Genomic DNA, 17,503 nt, shown 5'->3' with positions numbered 1-17,503 from the left:
AAGACCAGTATGTCTCATGAACATACACAAAAAATCCTCAACAAATATTAGCAAATCATACTCAGCAATATAAAAAAGGGATAATACATAAACACCAAATAGGTCTTGATGAATTTATACCACAAATGCAACTTAGTTTCAAAAATGTAAAAATCAATCAGTATAAACTTAAACATACTCATAGCAACTCCCACACCTTGGTATTTATTTCAGAGAAATAAAGCATATGTCTATACAAAATTAGCCCACAAATCTCTAGAGAGGCTTTATTTATAATCATCAAAAACTAGAAACAATCTAAATGTCCACCAGTTGGTGACTGAATAAACAGACTGTGGTATATCCATACAACAGAATATTATTTGACAATAAGAAGGAAAGAACTATTGATACATATATCAACATAGGTGCATCCAAAAATATTATCAGTTAAGTTCAGTTCAGTTCAGTCGCTCAGTCATGTCCGACTCTTTGCGACCCCATGAATCGCAGCACACCAGGCCTCCCTGTCCATCACCAACTCCCGGAGTTCACCCAAACTCATGTGCATCGAGTCCGTGGTGCCATTCAGCCATCTCATCCTCTGTCATCCCCTTCTCCTCCTGCATCCCTCCAGCATCAGGGTCTTTTCCAATGAGTCAACTCTTCACCGGAGATGGCCAAAGTATTGGAGTTTCAGCTTCAGCATCAGTCCTTCCAATGAACACCCAGGACTGGTCTTCTTTAGGATGGACTGGTTAGATCTCCTTTCAGTCCAAGGGACTCGCAAGAGTCTTCTCCAACACCACAGGTCAAAAGCATCAATTCTTTGGCACTCAGTTTTCTTCACAGTCCAACTCTCACATCCAAACATGACTACTAGAAAAACCATAGCCTTGACTAGATGGACCTTTATTAGCAAAGTAATGTCTCTGCTTTTGAATATGCTGTCTAGGTTGGTCATAACTTTCCTTCCAAGGGGTAAGTGTCTTTTAATTTCATGGCTGCAATCACCATCTGCAGTGATTTTGGAGCCCAAAAAAATAAAGTCTGACAGTGTTTCCACTGTTTCCCCATCTATTTGCCAAGAAGTGATGGGACCAGATGCCATGATCTTCGTTTTCTGAATGTTGAGCTTTAAGCCAACTTTTTCACTCTCCTCTTTCACTTTCATCAAGAGGCTTTTTAGCTCCTCTTCACTTTCTGCTAGAAGGGTGGTGTCATCTGCATATCTGAGGTTATTGATGTTTCTCCTGGCAATCTTGATTCCAGCTTGTGCTTCTTCCAGCCCAGCGTTTCTCATGATGTATTCTACATATAAGTTAAATAAGCAGGGTGACAATATACAGCCTTGATGTACTCCTTTTCCTATTTGGAACCAGTCTGTTGTTCCATGTCCAGTTCTAACTGTTGCTTCCTGACCTGTATATAGGTTTCTCAAGAGGCAGGTCAGGTGGTCTGGTATTCCCATCTCTTTCAGAATTTTCCACAGTTTATCGTGATCCACACAGTCAAAGGCTTTGGCATAGTCAATAAAGCAGAAATAGATGCTTTTCTGGAACTCTCTTGCTTTTTCCATGATCCAGTGGACACTGGCAATTTGATCTCTAGTTCCTCTGCCTTTCTTAAAACCAGCTTGAACATCTGGAAGTTCACGGTTCACATATTGCTGAAGCCTGGCTTGGAGAATTTTGAGCATTACTTTACTAGCGTGTGAGATGAGTGCAATTGTGCGGTAGTTTGAGCATTCTTTGGCATTGCCTTTCTTTGGGATTGGAATGAAAACTGACCTTTTCCAGTCCTGTGGCCACTGCTGAGTTTTCCAAATTTGCTGGCATATTGAGTGCAGCACTTTCACAGCATCATCTTTCAGGATTTGAAATAGCTCATCTGGAATTCCATCATCTCCACTAGCTTTGTTCATAGTGATGCTTTCTAAGGCCCACTTGACTTCACATTCCAGGATGTCTGGCTCTAGGTCAGTGATCATACCATCGTGATTATCTGGGTCGTGAAGATCTTTTTTGTACAGTTCTTCTGTGTATTCTTGCCACCTCTTCTTAATATCTTCTGCTTCTGTTAGGTCCATATCATTTCTGTCCTTTATCGAGCCCATCTTTGCATGAAATGTTCCCTTGGTATCTCTAATTTTCTTGAAGAGATCTCTAGTCTTTCCCATTCTGTTGTTTTCCTCTATTTCTTTGCATTGATCACTGAGAAAGGCTTTCTTATCTCTCCTTGCTATTCTTTGGAACTCTACATTCAGATGCTTATATCTTTCCTTTTCTCCTTCGCTTTTCACCTCTCTTCTTTTCACAGCTATTTGTAAGGCCTCCCCAGATAGCCATTTTGCTTTTTTGCATTTCTTTTCCATGGGGATGGTCTTGATCCCTGTCTCCTGTACAATGTCACGAACCTCCGTCCATAGTTCATCAGGCACTCTGTCTATCAGATCTAGTCCCTTAAATCTATTTCTCACTTCCACTGTATAATCATAAGGGATTTGATTTAGGTCATACCTGAATGGCCTAGTGGTTTTCCCTACTTTCTTCAATTTCAGTCTGAATTTGGCAATAAGGAGTTCGTGATCTGAGCCACAGTCAGCTCCCGGTCTTCTTGTTTTTGCTGACTGTATAGAGCTTCTCCATCTTTGGCTGCAAAGAATATAATCAAAAGAAAAGCCCAACACAAAAACTGCATACTGAAGGATTCTATTTGGAAGACATTCTAGAGAAGATGAAACTATAGTGAGACAAAGTAAATCAATGGTTGCCTGGAATCAGGGGTGAGGCAAGTATAATGACTGCAAAGGGGAAGATAGGAAATTGCTGGGATTATGCCAATGCTCTGCTTATTGAGTGTGGTTTGGTTACATGACTGTGTACATTTGCTAAAACTCATTAAATTGTTCAACACCTTGGAGTCCTGAGTAGCTCACATGGTAAAGAATCTGCCTGCATTGCATGAGACCTGGATTCAATCCCTAGTTTGGGAATATCACCTAAAGAAGGGCATGGAAACCCACTCCAGTATTCTTGCCTGGAGAATCCTCAAGGTCAGAGGAGCCTGACGGGCCACAGTCCATGGGGTCGCAAAGAGTTGGAGATGACTGAGCGACACACACACACAAACCTTGGAGTTGTGGAGTTCAAATCTCCATATTCCAAACTGTGTGTCCTCCATTCCATGGTAGGCAAGGGTTCTTTTTTTCTTATTGTTTTAAATTTACATTATCTTCTCAATGCCTTAGGAAGCATGTGGCTTATGCAAAGATAGTCCAAGCAGAGCCAAAGGACCACAAGTCATGGATTACTCTAACTAGAGGATGAGACAGTAACTCCCTGACAGTTGCTGTAACAACAATCAAGGTTCAGATCCTATAAACTTCAATATACTTTAAGAAGGCAGTGTATTATATATAACTTTATAGTGATCCTTACAGTTAAGATAAAAATAAATGAGAGGTGTTCCAGAGGAAAACATGAAGATGTCTTGACTTTGCTCATGGACATTTTCTAATGAGTTGCTAACAAAGGAAATAAATGGATCAAGAAAAACTAGGGTAAGAACCAGAGGAAAGAGAAGGAAGGCCCCATGAGGCCTTCTTAAGAGGGAGGTGTTTAGAGGCTGGCTGACCATAATGGACGCTGGCCTGGATTCTGAGATTCCTGGGAAGCCAAGAAATGAAGGGTAAGATAATTATTGTCATCAAGGTCTTTGCGGGTATCTTGACTGTTGCTATTAAAAGAGCTCTGTCAGATTCACTGTAAAGAAGTGGTAGGCAGCCCAGAAGGTTTTTATTTAATTTTCTAAGTAGGGGCTTATGCGCTTGGGGTCCTCAAATGGTTATATCATGTGCACAACAGCTGTAAATCTGCATGGAAAAAATATCTGTGCCAGTGAAAACAAAATTCAGAATTACAGAATTACAATATTTGGTTATAATTGCATGCATGGAACACATGCTAAGGCTGGGCTCTGAATGCTTTGCACATACTTAGGCTCTGAATGCTTTTCAAGAGCCATATGAAAGAGATGTCATTATTCCTTCCATTATACATTTGAGAAAAATGAGACTTTGAGTGTAAGTCCAAGGTCATAGAACTAGAAGGTGGGAGAGGGATCTGAACCCAATTTCCTCTGACTCCATGCTCTATACTGCCTTCATTCATTCAATAAATATTCTTTACTATCTGTTATGTACCAGGTACTTGTCTAATAAAAGAACTTTTTATAAAAGGAGAGCAAAGTAAAAAAATAAAGAAGTAAAAAATGTAAAGGCTTAAATTCCATGAGCTTCAGTATACTTTAAGAAGGCATTGTAACTTATTTATATAACCTTATAGTGATCCTTAGAATTAAGATAAAAATAAACTTTTAAAGCAGAATTATGAAAATCTCCCTATTTATCCAGAATATATCTCTGGATAAGTACTCCACAAAAGATTTTTTTAATATTCCTTTTCAATAAATCTTATTATCCTAATCAAGTATATTATTTGAAAAATTGACATTCAACATGAAATCATGGATAAATTCTAATCCTAAATTTAAACTCTTACATTTCCAAAATATTATTCATCTAATTATTCAGACATCCTGAAGGAAAGAAAAAAGAGTAACAATTTTTTTTTTCATTCAAAGAATGGTGCAATATTATTACACAGAGCAGCATTATCTACTCTTTGATTATTGTATTTAGCTGGAATGATCAAGTGATCACTTAAATTTTTTGCATAATATAAAGCTATGCAGGAGACTGTGTTAACAGTTTAAAGTTTTTTTGCCCCCCTTTATCATTTTGGGAATTGTAACCAAGTCTTTCTGTTTACACAGTTTTCTAAAACTTTAATAAAATAAAGGGAAGCTAAGAAAAAAAGCTTAAGACAAACACAATTAACTTGTCTTTATACCATTTATATCAACGGACAGATAATTAAGGCATAAATAAAGGTTTAAGTCTGTTACTTTATGACATAGGTTCCCTGCTACCCTGGCCATTACTTGACAGGATGTTTGCTTGCAAAATGAGTATTTTCCTACAGTCACTCTTGATTTTAATATAAGAGACTATCATTATGACTCACTTTGAAGATTAGTCACCATAGAACGTCAATAGTCTCTACAAACAGTTGAATATTGATCATAGCAACTTTTAGAAACAGAATAACCAAAATGAAATGTAAATGAATTAAAAAGTATTAGTTTGAAAATGCTTTTAGGTTTCTAAAAACACATTAATCATTGGTTAAAATGTCTCACAACTCTATGTATTTTAAATTTTTATTAATGTCCACCCTGTTATAAAAGTAATTTAAGGCAAACCTCAAAATTATAACATGCACAGTAAAATATTATTTTCCTTCTATTATAATTGGCATATGTAAAATCAATATTTCCATATACACTGTTAAAGAAAGAGTCCTTTGTAGAGTGAATATTCTCTATGTTCTTTATACAGAAATTTATAAAACAAAATGTGCATCTCCTTATTGATACCATTGGTCTTATAAAAAATTCTTTATTTCAATTCACAAATATTATAATTCAATTACTATTTTAACAAAAACAAGTTTTCTTAACCCTCTGTCCATCACTACTCACCTATATATTGTAGTTGGTCCTCATTAAAAATCTTCTATCACCTTCAGATTTTAAGAAAAGCATATGAAAATTCAGAGTTTCCTTAGGCCTCATTTGCCCATGTATTTCCATCGACATTATTATTCTTTGCCAAATTTCTCCTCATTTCTTGGTCTATAATTTATAGAACACTGCAAGTCAAATAAAACATGCCAATTATCTGATTAATTTTGATTTAGAATGCCGTTTCTCCAAATGATCCAGTCCTATTTACTTTAGCACAAAATAAAATGTTGAGTAATTACCCAGATACTAGTAACTCAAATCCAAGTTTCTAATAACATGGACTGAATTGACTGTATTAATACAATTCTCCCTTTTACCCTGTTGCCACTCATTATTTTCTTGATATTTTATGACATTAAAATGACTTTATAAATCTTGCTCCCCATTTATGGAAAGTTTCCATAAAACACAGGTTAGAATGCTTACACAAAGGAATGTAATTTTGAAAATAACACTTGAAAGAGTTAGGACAACTGTGGTTATGTTTTAACCTTAATAATCAAATGCTTAGGGAGAAAACAATGGAAATTTTCACCTATTTCATAGGCACTTGTTTTCACAACAGTCTATAAAATTACTTTCTGAGGATTTACTATGGTGTAAAAATAAGTTATGTATCAACTCTTTAAAGTATTTTCTTACCAGACGCAAAGAAAGAGGTTGGATGGGGATGAATGAAATAGGTAAGAGAGACAAAGAAGTACAACTTCCAGTTATAAAATAAATGAATTATCAGGATGTAATATTATAGAGAATACAGTATAAATATTGTAATAACTTTGTATGGGGACAGATGGTAATGACTTACCAAGATGATCATTTTATAATGCATAAAAATATCAAATCACTATGCTGTACATCTGAAACTGATATAAGTCAATTATACTTTAATTAAAAATAAATTAATAAAGCAAAGTTCAGAATATTCAGTATATGCAAAAAATGTGAGAGAATTGAACACAAGTATTCTAAGAATTTTAAAAAGTATTTTTAGACTGAACTTCTTATAAACTTGTTTCAAGTCTAAATTTTATTTTGACAAGGGAAATAAAAATATGTATTCTCTTGAAAATACCATTCAAAAAAAACATAATTAAAATGTTAAATTCTTATCCAGTATTATTTAAAATATCATATATCTTTCAAAACATTAAAACTCTTTCACTCAAGACTTTTTTTACAAAGTAATCTCTTAACATATTATTTTGGTTTAAGTGTTTACTTTAAATGAGTTAAAAGCATATTTTGTTCTTGTGTCTGCAATGTATTTAATTCAGATCACACATTCTTACATTATACACATAACTTCTAAAATAATTCATCTGATAAAAGATGGTCAGATCTTTCATTTTATAAGCAGTACAGATGATTGTTACCTGAATACAGTCTACAAAATACTTCTTTTATTAACTGTTTCCTCTTTTTTAAATGATACTCCTTTAAACAAAATAAGTATAATTTTTGCGTATTACTTAAATTTCAAATTTTAATATATAAAAAGCATGATCTCAAAATACGAACTTTTAAAAAGCACTGGCTTTACACAGTAATATTCCTTTGAGTAAGTCCATTTGTTCCTTTTCTGTTGTTGTTGGAATTCATTGATCTGGTCAAAACTGCAGTTTCTGAGGTCTGAGAAAATACAGTGTTAGAATAGAGATTCCAAAACCAGGACCAGAAAGGAAGGGAATCTGTTAGATATTTTCTGTTGTTCTAGAGTAAGTATAAGCCATCTTAAAACTGGTTAGGTTCTGGACATGACAGATCTCTTGTTCCATTTTGAACATGACTGTGAGACTTAGTTGAATTCAGTGGAACTAAGAGAATCTTGCTATAATGTACTGTGTCAGAGAAAAAAAGAGTAAATAAGTTTTCTGTGCCATTTCTTCTCTTCAAGGGAAAAAAATTTCCTCCCTCCCTCCCTTTTTTCCTTTCTTCTTCCCTTCCTTCTTTTAAGAAATATTCAGTCTCTCTCTCCCTCTCTCTTTAAAAGTATACTAACAATTTAAAGGACAGTCTATATGTATACGGAAGAATTAATCAGACATATTCATCAAAGTAAACTTGTTTCAATATGCCCAGGCTTCACTTTCATTCAACTCTAGCTAACTCATGGGTCATTCTGGCTGATACCAGATCAATGAAGTAGGAAACTGAAGTGGTGATCTTTGTAACTGAAGTTGGGAATAAAACCAACCTGCTGCTGAGGGGGAAACTGTTTATTATCTAAACTATTTGACAGAGCTTATTGGATGATTGGCCAGCTTCTAATTTTCATATCACTTCACTGGTGAAGTAAATATAAATTATGTGACAGGGAGTAAACTTGCTTATTATAACCCACACAAAAAGATACTTTGTCATCATTTCAATCACTTACTGAATTTAAAAGTAAATAGCTTTTATCTGTCTGTGTACAGAAATTCTAAGACACATAATTCAACCTGCTCTTTTCTCATGAAATACACTGTGAACTATGATTGCCTTCCTTGTTTCTTATTTCCTTACCTTTAAATTAAATTTTGTCTGCATCCCTTGCCAAACCGCATTTTAAAATTTTTATTTCCTTTTAAAAACCCATTCCCCATTTCTTCCTAGCTGAAGATTTCATGATTTTAGTCAGTGAGAGTCAGATATTCCCATGTGACTTTAGTTGCTTGGCTTCAAAATGAGGGATTAAACTTTCTAACAGAAGCCCTGAAGAGTAGACATGACTTTTCCAATATGCAGAAAATCCTTTGAAACTTATAGACTGTTAAGATACAAAGATTTAATTAAGAATTATCATTTGATTATTATGTACATTCCTTTAATATTATAGAATTATCTCATTCTGACTCAAGAAGCTAACAAAATCAAGGCAGGACACTCAAAGATAAGTCCCAAATTTCACTTGAGAAATTCAAGACTATTTTCCTTTTTGAACAATATCTTGACTATAGACTTTCCTATTTGCGAAGTTTAACAAAATCATAATTTCTTAATATAAAAAGAAATACTCTGATACTAATCTATTTAAGAAACTCAGTTTCTTAGTAGTATTATCATGTAACCTATTACAATTTAGATTTGAAATATTTAATTTTGATTACTGTTCTATCACATTTTAAAGTTTGATATTTTCCTGAGGCAACTATCTGAAAAGTGAAAATTTAAAAATACCACTAAATGATGAAATTATTAAATAGAAATTGTACTAACTAGTCTAAATGTTTTGAATTACAGTTGGGGGGAGAAAATTCAAAACATTTGTACAAAACCATAAGCATGAATTTTATAAGCATTTTAGAGAATGCTGTAGCACTGATTTTCATTCCTATGGTTCCAATTTCTTTAATGTGACTAGCATTTCACTTGCCCTCACATACTAAGGCACAAGCTCCATTGAAAGGAATTTGAGTTTTATGCTCCAATTCTCAAATACAGGACAGGCTATATGATGATGTAAGGGAAGGAAAAGGTTGTATTTGCCTATATTAATTATTGTAGCAATGATCATTTATAAATTCTTAGACACTGGATTAAATATTTGAAAACTAAAGCTTCTTTCTCGTCCCCTCTGAATGCTCGATGTGGTCTTTTGACACGTGCCACAAGACTAAATTTTAAATCACTGAACTCTGCTGTCATAAATGTGCAAAAACTCGATCATTTAAACTCCAAGACCCAATCTACACCTTTCCAAGTTAAGATATTTAATAAAAGAATGTGTGTAGATTTTATAAACTTGACTGAAATAATTTTGACTTACACTTTCATATACTATTTGCATCTTAATTAATCACTCCTCCCAAATGTCCATTTGTGGCTAAAATAACTTTAAAATAATAAATTGTTTTTATTAATATTTATCTCAAGGCTTTAACATCACTAACCATCAAATAATCCATATGAGGGGTAGAGACAGAAGATGGTTTCTTGTGTTTGTGTAATATTTAAGCATTTTTAACATCCTTCTTTCTGGAAAATGAGCAGATATTCCATGGGTAGGGATAAAATAGAATCCCATTAGAACACAGTATGTATGCCAATAAAAACCTTTGGATGCATGAGCATTTAAGTATATTGGCTTTTTTTTCTCCCTGTGGATGTTCAAGGAACTCTTTCATCTAAAGGAATACTTTCCTTCAGTTTTCTCTACACAAAAGCAAAAGTATTTATACAATCTAAAAATTAAATACTAGAAACTGTTTTCTGCAACTAACAAATGTACCAAGGAGGCCTCTGGGAAAAGCTGACCACACAGATCCTATAAATGCCCCAGCATATTTAAATTGTACTCATGGTACAGAGGCCAACATTAAATTGGCTTCTAAAAAAAAAAAATTAATTAACCAGCACAAAGGATACAATGTTTTTTTAAAACATTCTAAAACATTATTTAAAATGATACTTTCTAATTCTTTGTAGAGCCTCAAAAAGGAACCCAAATTTATCAGCATTGTCTATCTTAATATTTGCTGTGTAAGAGGAAAAATACGTTATTAACACGATCTTTGAACATCTATTTTGCAATTTTCAGCTGCATATAATTGTTATTTTAAAAGGCTCTTTCAGGGCAAATTTAATCTATTGGCTTTAAGGCTGTAGAATTTTTTTAAGTCTAGTGAAAGCTCCAATGCCATTTTCAGTGATCAAAGTAAAAATTGTAAATAGTCCCCCCCCCACACACACTTTCAGAACGTGTTCATATATAGTTTTTCTAATAATATAGAATATACTGATTTTATTGCCACAATGAAGAGAGCCTACATCTATGTAATCATGCCTTTTAATGATTATACTTCAATGTATTTCAATGGCTTCCTTGTTAAAGATACACATGTATGATCTACGAACAAATACTTCATCCTGTGCCTCCTTCAAAGGGAGTTGAAATAAATGTACCTATAGGAGAAAAATTCAGTTTTTCTAGTATCAGAAAACATTATGGTGAAAGTTTTGGTGTGAGCTGGAAATGGACCCATCACTTAGGCCTAACACAGAAATACATATAGGCAGAAGAGGACAAATGCCTTGTAAAAAAGAAAGGGCTTACACAGATACAAGACAGTAACGTGACAGTTATTACAGAAACAATTCTTGTGAATTTCCTAATTTTTATGCTCAGAAACTCACATTTAATTGTATTTACTTTCCTCTTTTAAAATAGTATTTAAAAAAAATCTATGCTCAGCATTACTGCCTTCTTTTTTGACATCAAATTATGATTACAGTTATCAACTCAAATTCTTTTAGAGTATTAACAATCAATGTTATGCAAGGTTATAAAGTATATGTGTAACAAACATAATGAGCTTGGGTGTTGTTAATACTGTTTAACTTTTACCCAACTCTGCCCTGTAAAATATTCCTTATGCAAATCATTTACATATCTTGACATTTTTCAACTGATGTTTTACTACTGATGAGAAACAGGGAGTTTAGAAAGAAAAGAGAGATGGGAAGGAAAGATGAACATGATTAATAGGTGTTTGTTTCATAAAGACTCAAGGGAGACTTTTAAATTCTTCACTGTTCCTATAGGCTGACCAAAGTGGAAAGCTAGTTCACATGCCTTTCAATGCTTTCAAAGGAGAACTGAGTAGTTACTCAATCTTTACTGATGCTAAATTATTCTATTTGCGTTCTGTTCTGAAATCAGGTGCTTTTTATCCATTGGTGCAAGGTTAAATGTCGACTGTATTCATTAGGAACTTGTTTTTCAAATAAGCACCTAAATTATGCCTTTAAAAGTGTTTCATCCTAAGTCTGTTTCAAATTATGCCTCCTGTAGACTAAAACATCTTCCTCCTTCCTTATCCCTCCTCTCCACCCAAAAGAATTTTAAATTCTTTTGATCAAAAAAACTCATAACCTACTTTGTTGTGTGTGTGTGTGTGTGTGTGTGTGTGTGTTTAAAGAATCATTCTTGTTCTTCAACTTCGTGTAACTATTAAGGGGGAAGTTATTTTATACAATATTTGAAGTTTCAAAATTATGGGCATTCACTTCTAATAAAGATTTTGCCATTCTTAACTGTATTGTAGTAAGATAACTATCTGATATAAATATTTGAGGACTGCTTGACTAATTAAAACAGGACCCATAAATGTTGTGAGCACAGTAGCACAAAATTTGTATCAGTTTCTTTTGGAAAGGTGTTTATTTGCAGCCGCATCTTACTATTTTTTATCATTTTGTCCAATGTGTTCGTAAATAAGGTACTATTCTCTCAGTTGTCGAAATACAGAACTTAAACGCGCGCACTATATGAATGTATACGTGTGTTTACACCCCCCCACGCAGAAAAGAATCAATTGCCGTATTCCAGAAATGACAATGAAAAAGGAGAAATAAGCAAGAATTATAATTAGACGTCTACAGTCTCATTCACATAAGGGCAGTGCTAGGGGGTTAAGCAGTTGAGTTAAAAAACAAAAAAGCTCAAAACCAAAAACCAACCAGTTGCCTTAGATTGGAGCTTCCCGCAGCTTTCGCGCTGAGCGGGGCGCGGGGAAGGAGTAGTTCTCGGGGCCGGTGGGGACCGGGATACCGACACCGTCACCACCACCCGCGGGGTCTTTCGGGAGCGCTCCCGCGGGCCCCGCAGGAGCCGGTGACAGTCCTAGGTGAGCGCCGAGCGCGTCCACAAAGCTCCCGGGCCGACCCTCGCGCTGAGGCGCGGCGGTGGCGGGAGCAGAAGGAAGGACTAGACGGAAGCGGCGGCTGCTGGCGGGCGGCCGGGGACGCGGGCCGGGACACGGGCGGGGAGGCCGCCGGGGAGGCCCCGGGCGGGGAGGCCCGCAGCCCGCGCCGCCGCCGCCGCCGCCGCCGCCGCCGCCCTAGCCGCGTGCGCGCGCGGCCGCATCAGCTGAGCGCGCGGCGCGTGTCACGTGGTGCGCGTGTCGAAGGTCACAGCGCGCTCACAATGGAGCTTTCGGAGTATGTGCAGAAAGGCTTCCAGATGCTGGCCGATCCCGGCTCCTTCGACTCCAACACCTTCACGCTTCTCCTCCGGGCGGCTTTCCAGAGTCTGCTGGACGCCCAGGCGGACGAGGCCGTGTTAGGTAAGCCGCTCGGCTCTGAGCTGGATCGGCCTGGGTGGAGGGGCGCTCAGAGAAGAGGAGCTAGACCGAGCGAGAAGGGGAAAGCCCCGGGAAGAGGAAGTCTTCGGGCTTTGCCCTTCGCTCCGGACGGAGTGTGGGATGTGGTTCTGCCAGAACCCACAGCGGACCCAGATCATTGTTCTCTCCCCACTTGGCACCTGCACACCGCCAGCTACACTTTCCTGGTCTGATTTTCCCTCTCAGGCTCTTTGTTCTTTTGTAAAGCCGGTATTCAAGTCTTGTTTGTGGCCTAAACATCTAAGGTTTTCACCCTGGTCTGGGGCAGAGACTGTTTGACACTTGGACTTCATCAGGGCAGCTCCCTGCGATTCAAGCTTTCAGTACTAGGCTGGCGAAGGTTTTAAAGGGTCTGCTTCCAGAGTAATTACTCGGTCAAATAGTGTTGACATTTTCCATCTTAGAGAATACCTCAAGTTCCTCTCATCATTCCAACACTCTAGTTCAACATGTTTTGCACAGGTTCCACGCCCAGACTCTTAAAATGTGGTGTATAATATTTTGTTCCGCATCAGTTATTAGGAAGCAAGTCTGTTTTAAATGGTCCGGTCACTGCGGAGTGCGGTGTCAGTATGGATGGAGGCATATTTAAAGATAGATCGCTTTTAAATGATTTTCTTAATTATAAATATCTCAACAATTCAAATTTTTGTGTTTTTTTCCCCTATAGTTTCACGAGCTAAACATGTGTACCAAAAGTATGAAAGTGGAAGTTCTTTAAACGAAAATAGTAACCACCACCTGGGTTAATCTCCAAAAAAAAAAAAAAAGACTGTCGAAACTTGAAAATATTTTGAACCCTTTTCTTCTCCTCCACCTCCATGTATTAAAGTCCGTGGAGCCAGTTACCTACCCTAAAATTAATCTTTAGAAGGAAAGTTTATTCATTCTTAAATTTACACCATGTAAAATATTTATCTTATTTTCCTCTCAACTTACTCCATCCAGCTCTAGAATGACCACTGTATATTTTACAATAGGACATTTTTTTTAGGTATTAAGGTAAAATAAAATGAAGGTAATTTGACCAGGTAACAGCAGGATTATTGATGTGTGCTCTTCATTGTTTTGCCATTGACCATATTGCTCATCTCATTTACCTAAAATTTCTAGTCCTTATAATTGAATTCTTCTTATCTTGTTAGAGTTCTTCACCAAATGAAAATACCTTTTTAGAAACAGGACTATAAAGAATTTATTATCACAGGCATCATTGGCAATTACTTTTATTATAGATCACCCAGACTTGAAACATATCGACCCAGTGGTTTTAAAACATTGTCATGCAGCAGCTGCAACTTACATACTGGAGGCTGGAAAGCAAAGAGCTGACAAATCAACTCTAAGGTACAGGATTTATTTAAATATCCATTTGTTTTAAAATAGTGCCTTTATGATTCAAATTTCAGTTTTTAAAATGGAGACTAAACTTTGGCTTTTTTTTTTTTTTAGCACTTATCTAGAAGACTGTAAATTTGACAGCGAGAGAATAGAATTGTTTTGGACGGAATATCAGGTTACTTAAATTTTTAAAACTTAACAATTACTATTTTTCTTCTACTCTGTTTGCAAAGACATGTTTTCTTTTTCTTTTTTTCCTACCAGAATAATAGGAATTCCCTAGAAATCCTACTGGGAAGGTAGGTACTGTATAAGGTGTCAAGCTGAGCCACTTTTCACTTGCAGGTATGAATGGAGAGTGCTGGTGTGAAACAAAACAGGACAAAAAACGGGGATCTAGACCAAAAGAAACGGGGCCAAAGGGCAAGTGAAACAATTGAAGTTAAGCTAATGTTTTTAAAGATAAAGTTTATTGAGAAATTTTTTAAATGCTCTTTTACTATTCAGGACATGAAATAAAGTTTAACAGTGTTTTAATTTCAGAATGGATTAAAATTGTGTGTGTGTGGTGTAGGAGGTGGTAAAGAACAAATACTGAAAGTTTTTCTGTAGCTATTATGTACAAAATTATCATTATATCTTTCAGTATAGGCAGATCTCTCCCACATATAACTGATGTTTCTTGGCGTTTGGAATATCAGATAAAGGTAAAGTTTAACAAATGTTCTGTAGGGCAATTTAGGGAACTTTTTAAAAAAAAAAAAGCTAAAGAATGAAATCTCTGTGTTGTGTTGTTTTAGACCAATCAACTTGATAAGATGTACAGGCCTGCATATTTGGTGACCTTAAATGTAGAGGTATTTATACAGAAGCCCTGTCTAAAAATTTATGTATAATGAAATTTTCAATTTCCTTGATTTAAATAAACAGCACTTTTTTCTTCCCTAGAACACTGACTCCCGATCCCACCCAGAGATTAGTTTTAGTTGCAACATGGAACAATTACAGGTACAGTATTAGGATCTGTGAATGTGCCTATCTTCTTACAGATTTTTAATTGCGAATTATGCCCATGGAAAGTTCAAAAGAAAATTAACCATCTGTCAGTAGATAATGAAGGTTGGTTAAGGAATTATTGGGAAGGGGGCTTCAAAAGCAATATTTTAAAATAGGCTTTTGAAATTAAGATGTTAATAGAGAACTGGTCTGGTTTGCTGTTCCCTTCAATTAAAATAAACTTGTAGTGTTGAGTGTAAATTCTATTTGTGATGTGTTTGAGCCAGTAAGACAAAGGAAAAGAAAGCTTGGCTTTGAAAAATGTTCTCTTTGCTTTCAGAAATTTAGTTAAACTTTCAAAACATGATTTTTAAACAGTGGTTTTAAATGACTTTTTATAAAGGAGCAAGTTACAAAAATTCTGAAACTGTTTATATTGCCTGTGTAAGTCACTGGGGAAATTCAAAATTACATTGATTAATGGAGATGACAACGAATTTATTTCTTAGCACTTAAAAAAAATGAAGAACATCTCTTGAAATTTTGATGAAATTGATTTTTTCCAAAGGAATCTCCAGCAGAGTCGTTGTAATGTAACCATTAATTGAACTTTAAACTTTCAAAAGATGTGAATATAGCATTATCCTTGTTAGATAACTTGAGAAATTTAATTTTGGTAAAACCTGCATGTTCAAAAGATTTAGTTAGAAACTGTATTTCACATCTGAGGGCAAGCATTTTGAAGATGAGATATTTTAGAGGAAGACTTTACTTTGATAGTGGTTTGTCAAAGGTTTAAAATCTTGAATTTTAAATTGTTTAGAAAGTGTCTCCCGACTTTTTTCTTGCATCTTTCTCAAGCTTGGATACTTCTTTCTTGCGTTTTATCCTAAAAACGAGCTATGATATACATCTTTCAGGACTTAGTAGGAAAACTTAAAGATGCTTCGAAAAGCCTGGAAAGAGCAACTCAGTTGTAACTTGGGAAAGTTAACGATCTGCCCGGATCTAGAGGAAGACCAGGAACGTCTTGCCGTCCGCTGAACCATCATTTCTGCGAGCTGGGTGTCTTCCTTTTCAGAGCAGATTTTTTTCTTTTGGATTGCTGTCACTCATAAGTTTTGACACTTTTTTACACCTGTGGAAGGGTTAAGAGGGAATTTCTGCCTAAATATTTAAATCTTTAGTATTATCCGTACATTTGATCCCATTTGATCTTTTCCACGTCTTCCAAAAGGAAGCAGACAGTATTACATTCTGAATAAATAAGTTGTTCCCACAAAAAGAGTGGTGAGAGTTTGTCTGGATTTGAGTTTGTTAATTATTACTTTGAAGACATAGACAGGATTGGCGTTAACTTTTAACGATCTCCTCTCCTCAAGATTAAAGTTAAACACACTGGAAAGGATGCGATCTCCGGGGTTGCTTGAAGACCCCAGCTTCGGGACGTGGGGAGCGGGCGCGGTCGCCCAGCGGCGGGAGCCCGTCCGTTCCGTTAACTGCGCCCGAGGGCTCGCCCGCTGCCCGACCCTCGCCCGCGGGGCTGCAGAGGCCCGGCAGGGCCGGCCCCGCGCGGAGCCCCTGCCCGGAGCGAGCGGCTGCCCGCGCGCGCCCCGCCTCGGCCACTGGCGGGCGGGAAAGGGGGCCGGCGCGGCCGCGGGAAGACTGGGGCGGGCGCTGTTGTTTCCGCGAGCCCAACTCGGGCGCAGGTTCCGCGACGCGGCGCCGGAGTCTGGGCCGCAGCCCGTGGGGCCGAGCGGGGGCTGTCGGCCGGCGGTCTCCTCGCGGACATGTGTGCCGCGGGCGGAGACGGACCGCGGAAAGAAAGAAATAACGGGGGTTGGGGTGGGCTGAGCTGCGTGCGGGGCCGGAGCGATGCCCGCGCCGAGAGCAGGGTGGCGCATGTGGCGCTGTGGAGAAATGTCTCCGCAGCCGCGCCAGCGCCGCCGCCGCGCCGAGCGAGGAGGAGGAGGGGGCCGGGTCGCGCTGCTCCGAGGGGAGGGGGCGGCCGCGGGCCCGACTACACCGACACTAATTCCCAGGCCGCCCTTAAGGAATGAGGGGAGCACGTGACCCGGTGGGGGGGCTGTGGGGGGAGGGGGCGGGCGGACTCTGAGCCATTTTGGAGCCGGTGTCAGTTTCCACTCTGCCTTCAGCGGTGCATTTTTTTTTCCACCCTCCCCTCCCCCGTCCTCAGCCTTCCTCCCCTCCCCCCGCCTCTCCGCACGCACACACACGGCGCCCCCCACCCACCCTCCTCCCCCCCAACGGCAACTATGAAATAATAATCGTAGTATTAAAGGCAGAGATCGGGGCGAGACAATGGGGATGTTGGCGAGGGAGCCCCGATCCGGATTAGAAACACCTCCCAGCCCCGCAGAATAATACTGATCGCGCCCCCTCCGCGCGCTCCCTCCCCCGAGTGCGGAGCG

General features: G+C 37.9%; 1 protein-coding gene and 1 long non-coding RNA gene across 2 annotated transcripts; one reads left to right on the top strand and one right to left on the bottom strand.

The window, feature by feature from the left end:
* Positions 1-2,575: 2,575 nt before the first annotated feature.
* Positions 2,576-12,385, bottom strand: LOC123329257. The gene is made up of 3 exons (XR_006544636.2): positions 7,150-12,385; positions 5,584-5,753; positions 2,576-2,633 (listed from the first exon to the last, which is right to left on the bottom strand). It is a non-coding gene; the product is annotated as an uncharacterized LOC123329257 (long non-coding RNA).
* Positions 12,386-12,489: 104 nt separating this feature from the next.
* On the top strand, positions 12,490-16,356 carry COMMD3 (COMM domain containing 3). The gene is made up of 8 exons (XM_006079957.4): positions 12,490-12,677; positions 13,970-14,081; positions 14,187-14,250; positions 14,340-14,374; positions 14,722-14,782; positions 14,876-14,932; positions 15,024-15,083; positions 15,992-16,356. The coding sequence occupies exons 1-8, from the start codon at positions 12,539-12,541 to the stop codon at positions 16,049-16,051; spliced, it is 588 nt and encodes a 195-aa protein (XP_006080019.1). The 5' UTR covers positions 12,490-12,538; the 3' UTR covers positions 16,052-16,356.
* The last annotated feature ends 1,147 nt before the right edge of the window (positions 16,357-17,503 follow it).

Source organism: Bubalus bubalis, chromosome 14 (genome assembly GCF_019923935.1).
Source record: "Bubalus bubalis isolate 160015118507 breed Murrah chromosome 14, NDDB_SH_1, whole genome shotgun sequence".
NCBI lineage: Eukaryota > Metazoa > Chordata > Mammalia > Artiodactyla > Bovidae > Bubalus > Bubalus bubalis.
Note: the sequence above shows the minus strand (reverse complement) of the source record. Positions and strands in the feature narration are given on the sequence as shown.

What these genes read in the sequence shown, in the direction of transcription:
- COMMD3 (XM_006079957.4), top strand. Translation starts at nt 12,539, where the DNA reads ATGGAGCTTTCGGAGTATGTGCAGAAAGGCTTCCAGATGCTGGCCGAT. An exon ending in TGTTTTGGACGGAATATCAG is followed by an intron (nt 14,251 to 14,339) that starts GTTACTTAAATT and finishes TTTTCCTACCAG; the next exon opens with AATAATAGGAATTCCCTAGA. An exon ending in GCAACATGGAACAATTACAG is followed by an intron (nt 15,084 to 15,991) that starts GTACAGTATTAG and finishes TACATCTTTCAG; the next exon opens with GACTTAGTAGGAAAACTTAA.